At 44.5% G+C, this 13,747-nt stretch overlaps 1 protein-coding gene across 19 annotated transcripts in view; it reads right to left on the bottom strand.

The window, feature by feature from the left end:
- Positions 1-13,747, bottom strand: part of EXD3 (exonuclease 3'-5' domain containing 3) — a 340,424-nt gene that overhangs the window by 137,887 nt on the left and 188,790 nt on the right. The window contains exon 21 of one of the 19 annotated variants that reach the window (XM_068914386.1): positions 12,569-13,048. The exons of the other annotated variants lie outside the window; for them this stretch is intronic. Coding sequence (XP_068770487.1) covers positions 13,028-13,048 — 21 coding nt within the window. The 3' untranslated portion in view covers positions 12,569-13,027. Of the gene's footprint in view, positions 1-12,568; positions 13,049-13,747 lie in introns of those variants that run through there. 19 annotated transcript variants of the gene reach the window in all.

The following is a 13,747-nucleotide window of genomic DNA, read 5'->3' as shown; positions in this document are numbered from 1 at the left end:
GGCTGTGCAATCCAAACAGCATTTATGAATGAATAAAATGACTTGACAGAATCAAATGCTTGGGGAAAGGACAGTCAAGAAGCAGCTCTGCTTTGTATCACTTAACGTTGAAAATATGAAGGACTGACATCTTACAACCTTCTTTTAGAACGCATACTGTTAGGCTTTCCCCCAAAGAAGCTAAATACACTCTTATAACTCTAAAGCTGACAGAACATAATACCTGCAATTCAAGAGTTAACTCCACGAACCTGTCTACATGTATTAATCTAAACTGGCCTAATTTATTCTGGTATCATGATTCTTGAAATTAACTGTTGCTGTAATTACTTCCATGTATCCCTCCTTCCAACAACAGGCTGCTCCTCTTTCTTAGCCAATAATCCTTCTCAGAGTCACTCACTGAAATTCCAGATCATTTAATTTCAAAACCAATTATACATGTAATTAGATGAATTTCCGTAACCATTCCCCCTGCTGAATGCACAGGAGAGATCTGTAATTTACCTTTACTGATGGTGCCTCGTGCTCTGAAGGATGCTCTAATAGGAAAAAAGGTTTCATCAAGACAAATTTGCCTCTTATTCTCCCTTACCCCTTCCAGGAAAAATGATCAATATGAACATAGGGTCTTCAGTTCCGAGTGCAGGTGAATTTAGAGTTTATTTCCAGATTCACTTCAGATTCAAGGCTTGGGACACTTCACTTAACTGCTAGTGAAACTTTCCATGACTATGCAGCAAAGACAGTTTAAAAGCTGTAGGTGAACCAAAGGACGAGAACAGTTTATGTTTCAGCTGGCTAGATGGAAAACAACAGTTTGTTCCTTGCTCCACTAGGGCCAGTAGCAAGCCTGACACGACTTCAGAGGGAGCAGAGTTTTTCACAAAATATTTCTATCTTAAGAACCCAAACCCAGCGGGCTCACTTTCCTCAATGCCATGGCTCACACTGGGCTCATCTCAATTCCACCTATCATTTCCTACTGGCTGCCTCTAGGCTTTCCAAGGTGCCCTGTCAATAAAAACACCAGGTTCAGAGACCTAGAGGAATTCAAACCTGATGAATTCAGCCCAAATACCTTCTCTAAATGCAAATATTCCGTATTAGAGGATTTTCAAGGGCACCTAGGAAAGCTTTATTAACCAGTGAGAGTTGAACTACAGCTTCAGTCCAAAATCCTACTATACCTCCAAAGTTCACTGCCTAGCAACAATCTTTTCCTTGTTCCAGAGGAAGACAACTTGTTTTCTAAAGTAGAGGACTGATTTGGGCAAGTGCCAAGGATGAAGATGTGATGTGCTATTTCCTTGATGGTGGTTACTAGCTTCTCCCTGGAGACTGCCACCTGCAGAAAAGCAGTACACATTGTAAAGAACATGAGAAGCATCGCTGTCACCTGCTGCCTAGCTGGTGGGTTTCTCAGCTGCTATTTCTGCCACAGCATCAACATACACTATCTGTGTAAGTACCCAGTTAGCTGGGTAATTGTATAGTGGTCTAACGCAGGTATAACAACACTTCTAACTTTTTATGGGTGTACATGCACTTTTATCATTCAAGGGCAAATGCCCGGGAATTATTTAATTCAAATGATTGAACGTACCTCAACTATTATTTTAAATCATTTCCAGTGTGAATCCTTCTTGTTTTGCAATTTGGCACTTACTGTCAGACAACTTCTGGGAAATGGATTTAAACTTTGGGATTGAAAAACAAGGTAATTTGCAGTAGCACTGAAATGAGTGCGATACAACAGCAATCTTTGCTATAGAGTCAGCCCTAAGTTGTGCTAAAGAGCATAAGTCCGTTATTTGTATAAATAAGCAATTTAATCTAATTTCTCATTGTAAAACATATAGCACTACTGTCACATGCCTTAACTTTCATGCAGATTTCTTCTGAATGTTTTGCAGTCCACTTTCCTATTTTGATAAAAGAAAGTTACTTTTAAAAGTAAAGGCTTATCATTTCTGGTGATCTAAACAGATGTGACTTGACAAAGGGGTCCATTGTAGGACTATGTTAGTGCTTTATTTTTTAACGATGAAGGCTTTGGTTGTTTGTTATGGTGAGAAATAGTTTCCCCTCCAGATAGCCCCTTGAGAAATTCTTGAGAGAAAATCCAGACTGTGAAAAGTATGGCTTGTAAGGAATTTGAAACAACATGACAGGGGAAGCAAATCATCTTGAAAATCCTATTACAAAAGGCCTGTATTTGTGACTACCTCCAGTCTTGAGTTTATCCTTCCTGAATCCAGGTGATCGATCTTACTATCTCCTGCACAACTATTCAGCCTTTCTAACTGTACTGTTTTCTAGAGACCAACGAAGTGGGGGTCTTACTGCATTTGCTGCTGAACGTGTACAGAGGATGATGGTCTCTGTCCAAAGAAAGACAAGACAGAACGCTGGAATGAATAAAAACATGGATCAAGGTGAGAAGGAAAAAACTGGCAACAAAAATTACTGCAGTTGCACAATTCAGGCTAATCATGCACAGATACAGACACAAGCCTCCTGCGAACACTTGAGAGAAGTTTATATTTCAGTTGGGTTTCACAGCTGGACTGTGATCTCCTCACATGCAAAGCTGATTTCTCCAGGGTATAGCTCCAGAGAGGGGTAACCAATGCACAATGCTCTGAAAAGCTCCAGTTTCTGATCCATTTTAAGGTTTGTTGCCCTTTCTCCCAGGGCTGTTTCCATGCATATGTTAAAGTGCTCTGCTACACTGGAATTGAGGCACAGTCCAATAAATTTCAGATCTCATTTAAGACTACATTTCCTAAGACAGTAGAACAGCTTGGATTCATGACAGAACAATTTTAAGGCCTCTAGCATCAAAAATAATCTGTCGTAAATCTGAGAATACCAGCTTTTCAGAAAGAAGATGTGAGATGCCACGAGATTCCACATACACAGACAATCGGGAGATGGGGCTTCAAGTTCAATTTGCATTTTTTCCATGGTTACCTAATGCTGGACCCAGTAACCTGATCTGAATCACTTCTAGATATTTTCTAACACTCTCCCTGAAGGACGGTCTCAGCATCAATCAGTGAAGCACACATTTCCTTTCCTACTGAATGAGCTTATTACAATAGCATGGTCTGCCAGCACAGGGCATTTGAAGCTCTAGGTTTTGCACAGCACTTTTCAAGGGCTGACCTGCAGACGCGGCTGGGTTTAACTACCACCCTTTACCAGTAGAGATGATCTCGACACACAGCAAGGGAGATGTGTGTGAGCACAATGAATCCACAAAAAAGTCAGCATGCAGGAAATTGGCCAATTAACCAGCACTGACTTTTAGCAGAAATTGTACAAAGGGATCTTTATGGATGAGAAGATAGCAGGAAAGGAAGAAAAAGGCAAAGATCAGGGGAAACGAGTAGCATGTTGAACTATGACCAAATATTTATGACCACCCTCTGAAAGGTTGTTCTGAGTCTAGCTTATAAATAGAGACTGAACGTCAGAATTATTTAGGAGAAATTCTTAAAATAAGCAAAAAAAAAAAAATTGATGTATAACCCTAACAATGCTTATAAATCACAGCAAGAAATGCTGTCAGAAGCTTCAATTAGTGCAAGAATTTGCATTCCTTCCCAGATGCCTTTCTCTTGCCACCACTGCAGCAGCGAGGGGAGAGGCAGAAGTGTTGTGCTCACCTCCTGGCCATAAGTTTGTCTTCCTAAGGCTATCCCTTAGAGCTACTGGAAAGCTCTTAATGGGAAGTTCAGGGTGTCCTTCAACCGTCAGCACACAAATTTAAACTCGAGGAAAGCATGTGTCGAAGTGGCAAGAAATGAAGGGTCAAAGAGACTTCAGGTCTCTACAGTGAACTATGATATCCTGACTCTATGCAGACATGCCCTAATTATCCTGCTACTTGGCTTTGAAAAATTCCCTTTTGTATCCAATATTGTAAGTATGGGTTAAGTATGGGAGACTCCACTGGATAAGCAAAATAAACGCTCTGCAAACTCACTTTCAAAACAGCCCTAACATCACTTCACGGGCAGCTCCTTTATTTGCTTCGCATTCTCATCTAGAACACGAATCGGCCGAGATTTGTTTTCTTCTGATAAGGCACAGGAGGGCACTGCTTAGGTTCTGGCTTTTGCCAGATGTCAGACTCGCTGTCCGGCTGTTCAAATCAAGCTAACGCTACAACACGGGCCTAACATATCACTTGTCCAGCCGGCGTGGCCTAGCAGTTTAACTCCAGAAATCTGGGCTTTGCTGGCTGTTTTCCCATAAGCCACGAGAGGAATCGTTTCACTGCCTCAGTTTCTCCCGGACTAAAAGCGGGGGCTGACAGCCACTACGCAAAAGCACGCAAGAACGGGTGTCAACGCCTGTCAAGAACGGCCTGATCCTTTAAAAGAAATTAGCATCACGTACGCCAAGAATATCTGGAGCGAGCGCACTAAAAAGGACTTTTGGAGAGCACATTAGGGCTTGCGCGTCCAAGCTAAAGCCATTTGTTTCCTATTACAGACTGAAATGACGTTCGCAACTGGGGACAGGAGGGCCCAGGATTGAGGCCTTGTCACGGCGCCTCCGACCCTCCTCAGCGTGGAAGGGGCAGCAAAAGCGAGCGGAGGAGCTGGGCTGCGAGGACCTTTGTGCGCGCGCTAGGACTCATGGCGAGCTGAGGTTACTGCTGGCAGCTGTACCTTCCCCAGGGGCGCAGGAATTTCTGTCAGCAAACTGGAGGAAGAAAGAATAAAAGAAAGACCGCATTGGAAATGCACTTTGTTTTCTTTTAAAAAATCCAGGATTCCGTCCAGTTCGAGATGAGGAAAGCATTAAAACAAGCTCTTTGTTTTTTGCATTAGTTCAAGAAGAAAACACTTTTTTTTTTTTTCAAATGTATTCCTCCGAGGTTTAAGTAACATCTCTACCCCCCACTTCTGGCACGCTCGGAGCACGCTCGCAGGTAGCGCTCTCAGAAAGGCAGCGAAGCAGCGCAGGGACCCTTTCCCGATCGCTGCCCCTCGTTAATCCTTCGTGGGCTGTGCGCCGAAACGTCCCCCTCTGCCCCCAGGCTGCAGCCGCCTCCTCCGGCCTCTCCACGGCCTCCCGCCCGCTTTCGGGCGACGGGGCCGCGGTGAGTAGGTCTGGGGCCTGGCCGCCCTTCGGGGCCAGCTGCCGCCCTGCGCTTGGCCAGGGCCGTCAGCCCGCGTGGTCGCCCAAGGACCGGCGCCGGCGGCGCTCCGCAGGGTCCCCTCCTCCAGCCCCACGCGGGGCCTCGGGCCGGCGGCCGCCGCTCTCCCCTCCCCGGGGAACGGCGGCCCTTCGACCTCCGCCGCGAAACGCGCAGAAATAATGGCCTCACACAGGGCTCTGCGGGAAAATTATAACACAGTACCGACAGCACCACCAAGAAGTAGGTGCGCACGGGTTCCTGCGGCAGCTTTGGGGCTGTGGCTCTTTGTGGCACGGGGGCCAGGGCGCTGCTCTCCTCACGTCCACGAGACCCGGCGGGGAGGGCAGCCCAGAGCGAGGGGGGAGCGTGCACCAGCGAATAGGTAAGACAAAAGTCATACACGCAAAATGCGGAGAGCCACCACCGAGCGGCCAAAGCCTTGCCCAGCGCGTGGGGGAGCCCACGGCGGGCCCTGAGCGAGCCGCGGCCGTCAGCCGGCCACGGGCCTCGGGCTCCGGCTCTCGCCACACAGCCCTGGCGCTTAATTCGTGCCTGCGGATCCCCTGGGGCTGCTCTGCCCTCTGCCCCAAGCAAAAAGATGCTATTTTATAATCGTCTGTTAGCTGAATCTGCCGTGAAGCAAACGGTGCGGCGGGCTCTGCCAGGCACCCGCGGAGAGATAATTACTTTAATAGCTAAAGGCATAAACACGCTCCTTGTTTTCTCTCGCCTGTATCGAACACGCAGGTTCAAGCACAGATCCGCGAGTGTTACGGTGTGAAGCCATTTTCCATTAAAAATTCTTCCTTTGCAAGGCTTAATAAAAGTTAACACCTCCCCCCCTGCCCCCCGCAATCCTTTGGGTTGAAATTTGTCATGCTTGTTCTTAACCCGGTGGAGAATTTCTTTAGGAAAGTTCAATAGCATAAGTAGCAGCAATTATTCATCTGGCTTTCGTCATGGAAGATAACAAACATCCACACAAAGCTGCAGTCCCTGCGAGAGAGGCAGCAGGAAAGAGGAAGGCTGCTCCATGGCGCAGGGAAAGCGCACAATCCCGCCTGACCCGAGCTGCCTCAGAAGCGGCGGCTAGGCTTTTCAAGAGTAAATTCGGCACTAATTCCCATACCTAAACACTGACAAAGATCCATCCGAATGAAAGTATTTGATACAATCCTGGCTGGCTGGTTTTCAGAGAGCTGAGCATGAAAACATGATGTTTATCATCAGTTAATTAAGATATTTTCCAGATGCGTCCTATGTGCATGTATGAAGTCTAAAACCTGCTGATAAAAACAACAAAACCTAAACCTTCAGACTCGGTGTGAAGAGAGTTCTAAGCAAGAACTAGATCCTTTTGCTTGCACAAGGAAATATACTTTACAAATAATGACACAACGCCGTTTTTCACGCTGAGAACTGCCTTATGCACTGACTCATCTATGCTAACCAAAATCTGTACTCCAGCTCTGGTTCAGTGGAAGACTAAATGAAAGAACTGTTTTATTTTTTAATTAAAACAACATGCAAGGAACTTAAACCCAAGCAACTGAGTTAGTGAGACATTTATGATTGAAATTTCAAATGAACAAACGCCAAATACGCCAAGTGCAGAGTCTGGCTCTGTCTTGTCTACATCACCTGCACATAATGCGTCACAAGTCACATTTTACAGAATATCATAAAATGAAGCGGAAGGGGGCTTCGTTAGCTGCTATGCAAACATACAGTTTTGAACATCCTAATTTTGTTTAGTTTAAATCTTAACCATAATATTTATATTAATGCTATTTATTATAATTTATTTTTATTTAAACACATACACAAAAGTAAAATAAAATAAAGTTGTGTTAGACTGTTTTAAAAACAAAAACCACAGACTAGATAAGATAGAAAACATCTTTCATGTGGAGAGATGGTTGTGGGTCACTAGCTGCTAGCACAAGCAAAAGAAAGAGCAATTTGCTCCTATGCCAAGGAACAATAAAAAAAAATGCTTTTAAACACTTAGACGAAGAGTAGTGAAGGCAATGCAGTGTTCATATCCCATTTAATTTATCCACCAAACTCTGAAACTCCCCATAGATTTTAAGGTCAATAACATAATCCTGCACAGATAAATCTTGGTTCTGCTTTCACACACTTTGAAACGGCATTCAGTCTTGGCTTAAAAACTGCAAGGGTTGGAGAACGCACCATGCTGGTACCTGAGATGTTCCAAGGATTAATCGCATTATTTCTAAGTTCGTCATTCCTCAGCAGGCAGCCAATCCCAAATGTCCTCCTACCTTAAACTGAAACAAAACTTCCCTTCTCTCATGAAGCAGGAAAAAAAGAAAGAAATACCAATAGCTGCTAACAACAAAAGCTGAAAGTTTACGAGGACTCTACTATCTTCACTGGGTGTCTCACAAGAAGAAACAGAAACAGCGTTTCCAGTTTCAGGAAAACCCTGGCACAATATGGGGAAAGGCCTTGCACAGAGCAGGTAACTGAAAGAATGGGAAAGCGACCAACCTGCAGTAAAACGACCCATTTCAAAAGAAGATATAAACTCACTGAAAATAGCAAATTCTAATTTGTGTCCTCTTATGCAAACCTCCTACTTCCCTGGTGTTTCCAGCAACAACCAACACCTGGTCTACAGCTGTCAACCTAGATCTGGCAAGTATACTGGGGGATTGGACTCACTTTGTCTCTTTTTAATTGAACAGTATCATAATTACAACATGGGATGAAACAAAGTGTGACTGGGATGCAGGATGCAGCAGACTGGTTTGCTGGCACTGAGGGTGAAGCATGGCACCAAAGATGAGCTGGAAGGAAGCACAGGACTCACTCAGCACATGGTATCAAAGCCAGGATGGCTTCATCTGGTGAAGAGGCAAATCCACACTCTTCCTCAGCTGCCAGGGATGAGAGAGAATACAAACCTGGGGGAGATCAGGCAGGGAAGTGACACGCAGCTTTGGCAGATTTATTCATGAGGTTTCACACAATGGCTCCAGCTCCACAGAAAGTCTCCAGAACAACAGCATTAATTAATGAATGCTTCCAAGTCATATTTCTATAATGACTATGTCACACAGACAGAAATCTACCCTCCTCCCAGGACAGGGTATTACACTGATGGTGGATACAAGCTCCCTCTTTTGAACATGTTAGTGATCAGCAGTCCCCAGACAGCGATCCACCGTGCTCTGAGGTCTAATCACTATAAGCTGATCCTAGAAACAAGCTCAGGACTGCCAGATTTTGAACCTTTCAGAGCAATGCCCTGAGAAAACAAAAAATGAGGAGAAAATGGAATTAAAAAAGTGTTGTGATGAATTAAAATATTTTTATTTAATAACTAAAAATAATGTATTCATAGCATGTCCACATGCTGCAAAGACAAAGACAAAGTTCAACCCAATGGTCACCAAAATAAGAATTCAGTTATCTCCAGGCACGCAGCAGAAGTCTCTGTTAGGGGCTGACTGCAAGCACAGCAATCCTGAGACCATGGCTTGCAGGAATGTCCCTAAAACCCAGGCACAGGCTAAGAAAAGGCTTCTGTGGTTTGGTCTGTGTATGAAAACTGGGCTCTGTAAACTTTCTACTTCATATGTAAAAGTATCCCCCAAAAACATCTTCATGAGGGACTGCAATAGGAATTGAAGACAGTCAGCCATGATGGATATTACTTAATGAAGCCACAGCCCAGGACTAGCACAGGACTAGAAGCATTTCTGAAGCTTTTAACACCATCTAGGAAATCAGAATAAACTGAGCTGCTCACAGTCTCACCTGTCCTCCTTTCAGCCTCACATCCCTACCTGTTTCCTGTCCTGCCTCTAGCAGGCTGGCAGCATACCTTTCAATTCCCCCCTTACAAATTTTCCCAAGCTCCTTCGATGCAGCTCTTCTTGTGGATGTCTTCCTCCTTGTCTGCCTGCAGCTCCCCAGGAGCAGGAGCTGCTCCATTCATACACAGGCAAATGGCAGAGGCTGGTGAAAAGCATTCCTGAGCCGGCTGCAAGGAGACTGCTCCGGCTCCCGTGACATTACTAGTGAACTCTGATCCTGGTCCCGAGGGCAGAGGGGGACCTATGTCTTGGAACAGGGAAGGGATAAAAGCATTACTCAACCTTGACTCAGCTACAGCTGTTACTCACATGACCCCTCGGCATGGGTGACACCAACCATGGGAAAACGTGGTTACCTCTCTTTGCAATGCCAGTCCCCTCCCAGGTTAGCCAACAGTCTCACTGAAGTCAGAGCAATTCAGCTATTCTAGAGTTGAGGGGTCTTTGCAGTTGGTCATTCTGAGACTACATCTTCCCTTTCTCAAACTTCCACCAAAATTTTGATTTTCTGGACAACAGGAAGCTAGCTTTTTTTTTTTTTTTCCCCATGAGCTGGTGCAGGGTTGCAAGCTGTCCCTAACTTCTGGCACTTTGACTCAGCATTCTTCTGAGGCTTTCCCTACCTCCTCTCAATTACTGCAACATCTTTGTTTGCAGTTTCAGCAAATGCCATTTTGTCCCGCTCTCATTCAGTAGAATGTTATTGCAATGCTTCTTTCCTAGCCACGTTAATGGCCATCTCACCCTTCTCTGTGCATCTTGTCCTTAGCTCTCCTCTCACTCTGAAATCCAACGTTAGCTGCTTGTCCTCACTGCCAAGGTTTTTGCTGGCCTGTCCCATTCACACCTATCATTTCTCATTCAGTGTTGAGGAGCCAACTCTCATTTCTGGTCCGTGCATACCATACTGTGACGTTTAACTGCATGTTACCCTGAAATAAATTTTTCTACATTCTCCCCCGGTCTCAGGGAGGGTTAAGATTTCTGCAGCCTGCTTGTAGGTCTGATCTAATGCTCTCCCTTCTGTTTCCATTTTTATACTTAAATCATAAGTCCTGTTGGGCAGGGATTTATCTTTTTGTCCTGTGTTTGTACTGCACCTACCAAATTACTATTGCAATACTAGCAACAGTGTTACTCAAGCAAGTAATATACACCCCATCATATTTCACACCCAGGAGACATTGTAGGCTGGTTTAAGATGTTGGATCACTGGCTGCTCACAGGCCTCCTACAAGCAAAGTAGAAAGGAGCCAAAATAAATTATAGAGATATGCCCAGCTAAAATCAAAGTCTCCTCCAGTCTTATGCTGAAGGAAGATCAGCAACAAGTGATGGCCACATTGTTGGGCCAGTTCTTCCAAACAGAAAAAAATACAAGTTAAAGTAACACACACACGTAATACACTCACACCCCACATTCAACACATACTGCTTGAAGAGTCCAAAGTTCCTCTTCACTCAACTGAAGGAGCTTCCCTGTGACCTTCATGCGACAGCTCCTACATCAAGGAGAGGTAAGGCAAGAGGGAGAAGAAGCCTTTCCTATGAAAAAAGGGTGAGAGAGCTGGGCCTGTTTAGCCTGTAGAAGAGAAGACTGAGAGGTGATCTCATTAATGTTTACAAGTATCTGAAGGAGGGGTGTCAAGAGGAAGAGGTCTGTGATTCTGTGAGATAATAGTAGGAATACCCCAACAGTCACCAGCCTACTACCACTCTTTTGAGATTTGGAGCTATGCTTCCGGTTCCAATCCCTGGACTGCTGTGATTAAGTGACATTTTGAGCTTTCACTGTACAAGGAAATCTTTCTAGCTTTCTTGGTTGCAGGAGACAAACCAAGGATTCTGTAGTACTAAAACCAAAACAAAATAAAACAAAAACTTTAAGTTGTTTTCCCCTTTAATTTATTACTAATTTGTATTATTAATTTTTAAATCAAATCACTTCTTCCTTTACCTTACTATTTTTCACTGTTTAGTGTTAACAACACTAAACCTTTCAGACAACCTTTCAGATATAATTCTCATGACCGGAGCCAAACTGAGTGGACCGTGTTTTAGAGGAAACAAAAGGACCAGTTAAAGATTTGCAGCCGCTCTAGATAAAAGAAGAGGGATATTTTAATTAGAGTAGCCTTTCTACAGATCATGTCCAAACCACATCAAATACATACAAATAGTGACTGCAGGAAATTAAAGTTGGAGACTTAAAAATATGAATAAATGGAGGAATTCTCATGCTTAACTTTGCCCTCTGACCCCCAAGGTCTCCTTCCCGGTACAGTCTCCTAATATTAACCAAACATTGGTCAATCTTCCAAAAGAGGTCCTGTACTCACTTCTGCATGCCCACCCTGCCTGAAAGGGATAAATTCCCTCTCCACATCACTGCCCCGTCTGTATGTGCATACTTTCATGATTTTCCCAGTCACAATGGGCCAGATCAGGACTACTCAAAAGGGTTTGGCTCACAAGTGTATTTGCCTCATCCTGCTACAGTTTTGGCTGAATGACATCTCTCCCACTCCTGTGGGACATCCTAGGCCTCCCATCAGCCTCCTGGGAAGCAGCTGCAGGGCACTGTCATTGGCATCTGCCAGGAAGATACTCTGCTGAGCCAAGAGAACAGTGCTTCCTCCTTGGAGGATCTGTGCAAAATATCCAGAGAGCAGAGTTAAAGTTAGGACTCCTCAGTAAGTTATGCAGCAATAGCAATTAACTGAATAGCTGTGGATGTGTAAATCATCCATATATGCCATGCATATTAGAAAGCAAGGATTTCTGTTTATAGCATCTCGCGCCAGTAATTGAGGGAGGGATATAGTCAGATAGCACTTCCACACTGAAGAGGAAAAGGGTAAAAATGGGGAGGATGTTAAGTGAAAGTAAAGCAGAATCAAATGGCTTGGTGTAATAACTGCATGTTTCATAAGCTAGATCAACACCCATCCTTCTCATCTGTGCTGCGCACAAAAAAGAGGTGCTAGCCTAGCTGATGATCATAGACTTTCTTCGACACAATAGAACAGGCATTGCTCACTCTTCCAAGGGTGAGATAAACTGTCAAGTGAATTGGAGATTAACTATCCAGATGTAAATTAATTCATTGCTATGCAACTGATAGGGCTCAGGCCTGGTTTAGTGCAGGATGGAGTCAGGTTTGGAGAGCTCTCTCAATGGCCAAAGAATTTATAACCTGTATTCATGGCACTCTCTGTAAAAGGCTGCCTAACAATGGAGGAGCTTGCAAGTATTGTTCCTTTTGAAGGGCTCACCACTCCACCCCCACTCCTCCTCTGCCCCCAATTTACTCCCCTCCTCCTTGGATAGCCCAATAGACCTCCTCAGCACCCTTCCCACACCACTGGGGCCTGATGATCACACAGGAAGAAAGCCGGGGGGGAGGTGACCTCTGCAGCAGAATTTGCTATTCATGTTCCGTTCCCCCTCACAAATCCTTAACTTCTTGTCTCTTTTTAATCTTTTTTCTCTTGAGAAAGAAAAGATCAAAGGCCTTGGGGCTGATGCTTTCTGAACTAGGCACTTCTTGCCATGGGAAAACAGCGACAGTGAAGGGCTATACAAAGATGCTTGTGACTGGGGGTGGGGGAAGAGATGACAGGACAGGACAGGACAGGACAGGACAGGACTTTCTTCCATGGAAAGGCTTTCTAAAAGCTTTTACCAACCAGCCCAATAAGAAAGATGCAGCTACCCAACATCCATCCCACAACTGCTAAGCCATGCTGGAATACCACAATGGCAGCAGCGAGAATAAATTTTAAGGGGTCATAGATGAACAGTATTAATGTCTCCCAACACCAAGAAGGGAAATCCACAGTCCAGGTGTGCACTTGACTGCATGTCAAACTGCCACCAACATTACTTCCCTTCTGTGGCAACTGGACCACGGGACCACTTGTCTGTTGGCCACTTGCTTTGCCCAGGTTCCTACATTTTCAAGAGAAGGAGGAATAGATGCACCCATGTAATTGTTCCATGTCCATGTCCTTGTTTCTCCTTACACGTTCAGCTGGTATTGCTGCAGAGGAAAGACAATCAAACAGGTGAGAGTGCATGCAGAGCAGTCCAGCACGCTTTGACCTCACCAACTGCAAAGAGCATAGCGTTTTATCATCACAAATAGGTGTCTGCACTGTGAACTGGAGCTGGCAAGTCTGTGCAGGGTTAAACACAATAGGTGCCATCACAAGCTTTACTTTAAATATTTCCTACATCTAAGTCAACAAGGTCTTTCAGACACACATTACACTGCATTTCCAAACAATCCATTGCTGATATGGAGGAGAGTTAAAAGTTCCTATATACCCAGAGAAAAAAAGGGAAGGATGCAACATATTTACATCTCCCAAACTTCCTATGATGAAAGCCTATCCCAAGAGTAAGGATTCTGAAGTCCCCAGTGTTCTTTCTAGAGCACCATGGATTTTTCCTTACTCCATAATCCTAGTTTACCATTGTCTTAGGGCCTCACCTATGCAAGGCAGAAGAATGGTAGAGCAGAAGCAGCACACAAGTTGTAGATTTGCACCAAAACAAAGATATCAAATATTTCAGGGAAAAAGAATGCTCTTGGCCCAAGGGTTTGTGCGCGTTTCCAGCTGGAGATGGAACTTCAAAGCAGATACTCAAATCTCTAACAAGGGAACAAGCCTCCTGAGAAACCTTTAATCACTGTCCCTCGGACAAACAACATACAAATAACTCCCCTTTCAGAGGT

This window comes from Struthio camelus, chromosome 20, assembly GCF_040807025.1.
Source record: "Struthio camelus isolate bStrCam1 chromosome 20, bStrCam1.hap1, whole genome shotgun sequence".
NCBI lineage: Eukaryota > Metazoa > Chordata > Aves > Struthioniformes > Struthionidae > Struthio > Struthio camelus.
This window is presented reverse-complemented; position numbering and strand designations above follow the sequence as displayed.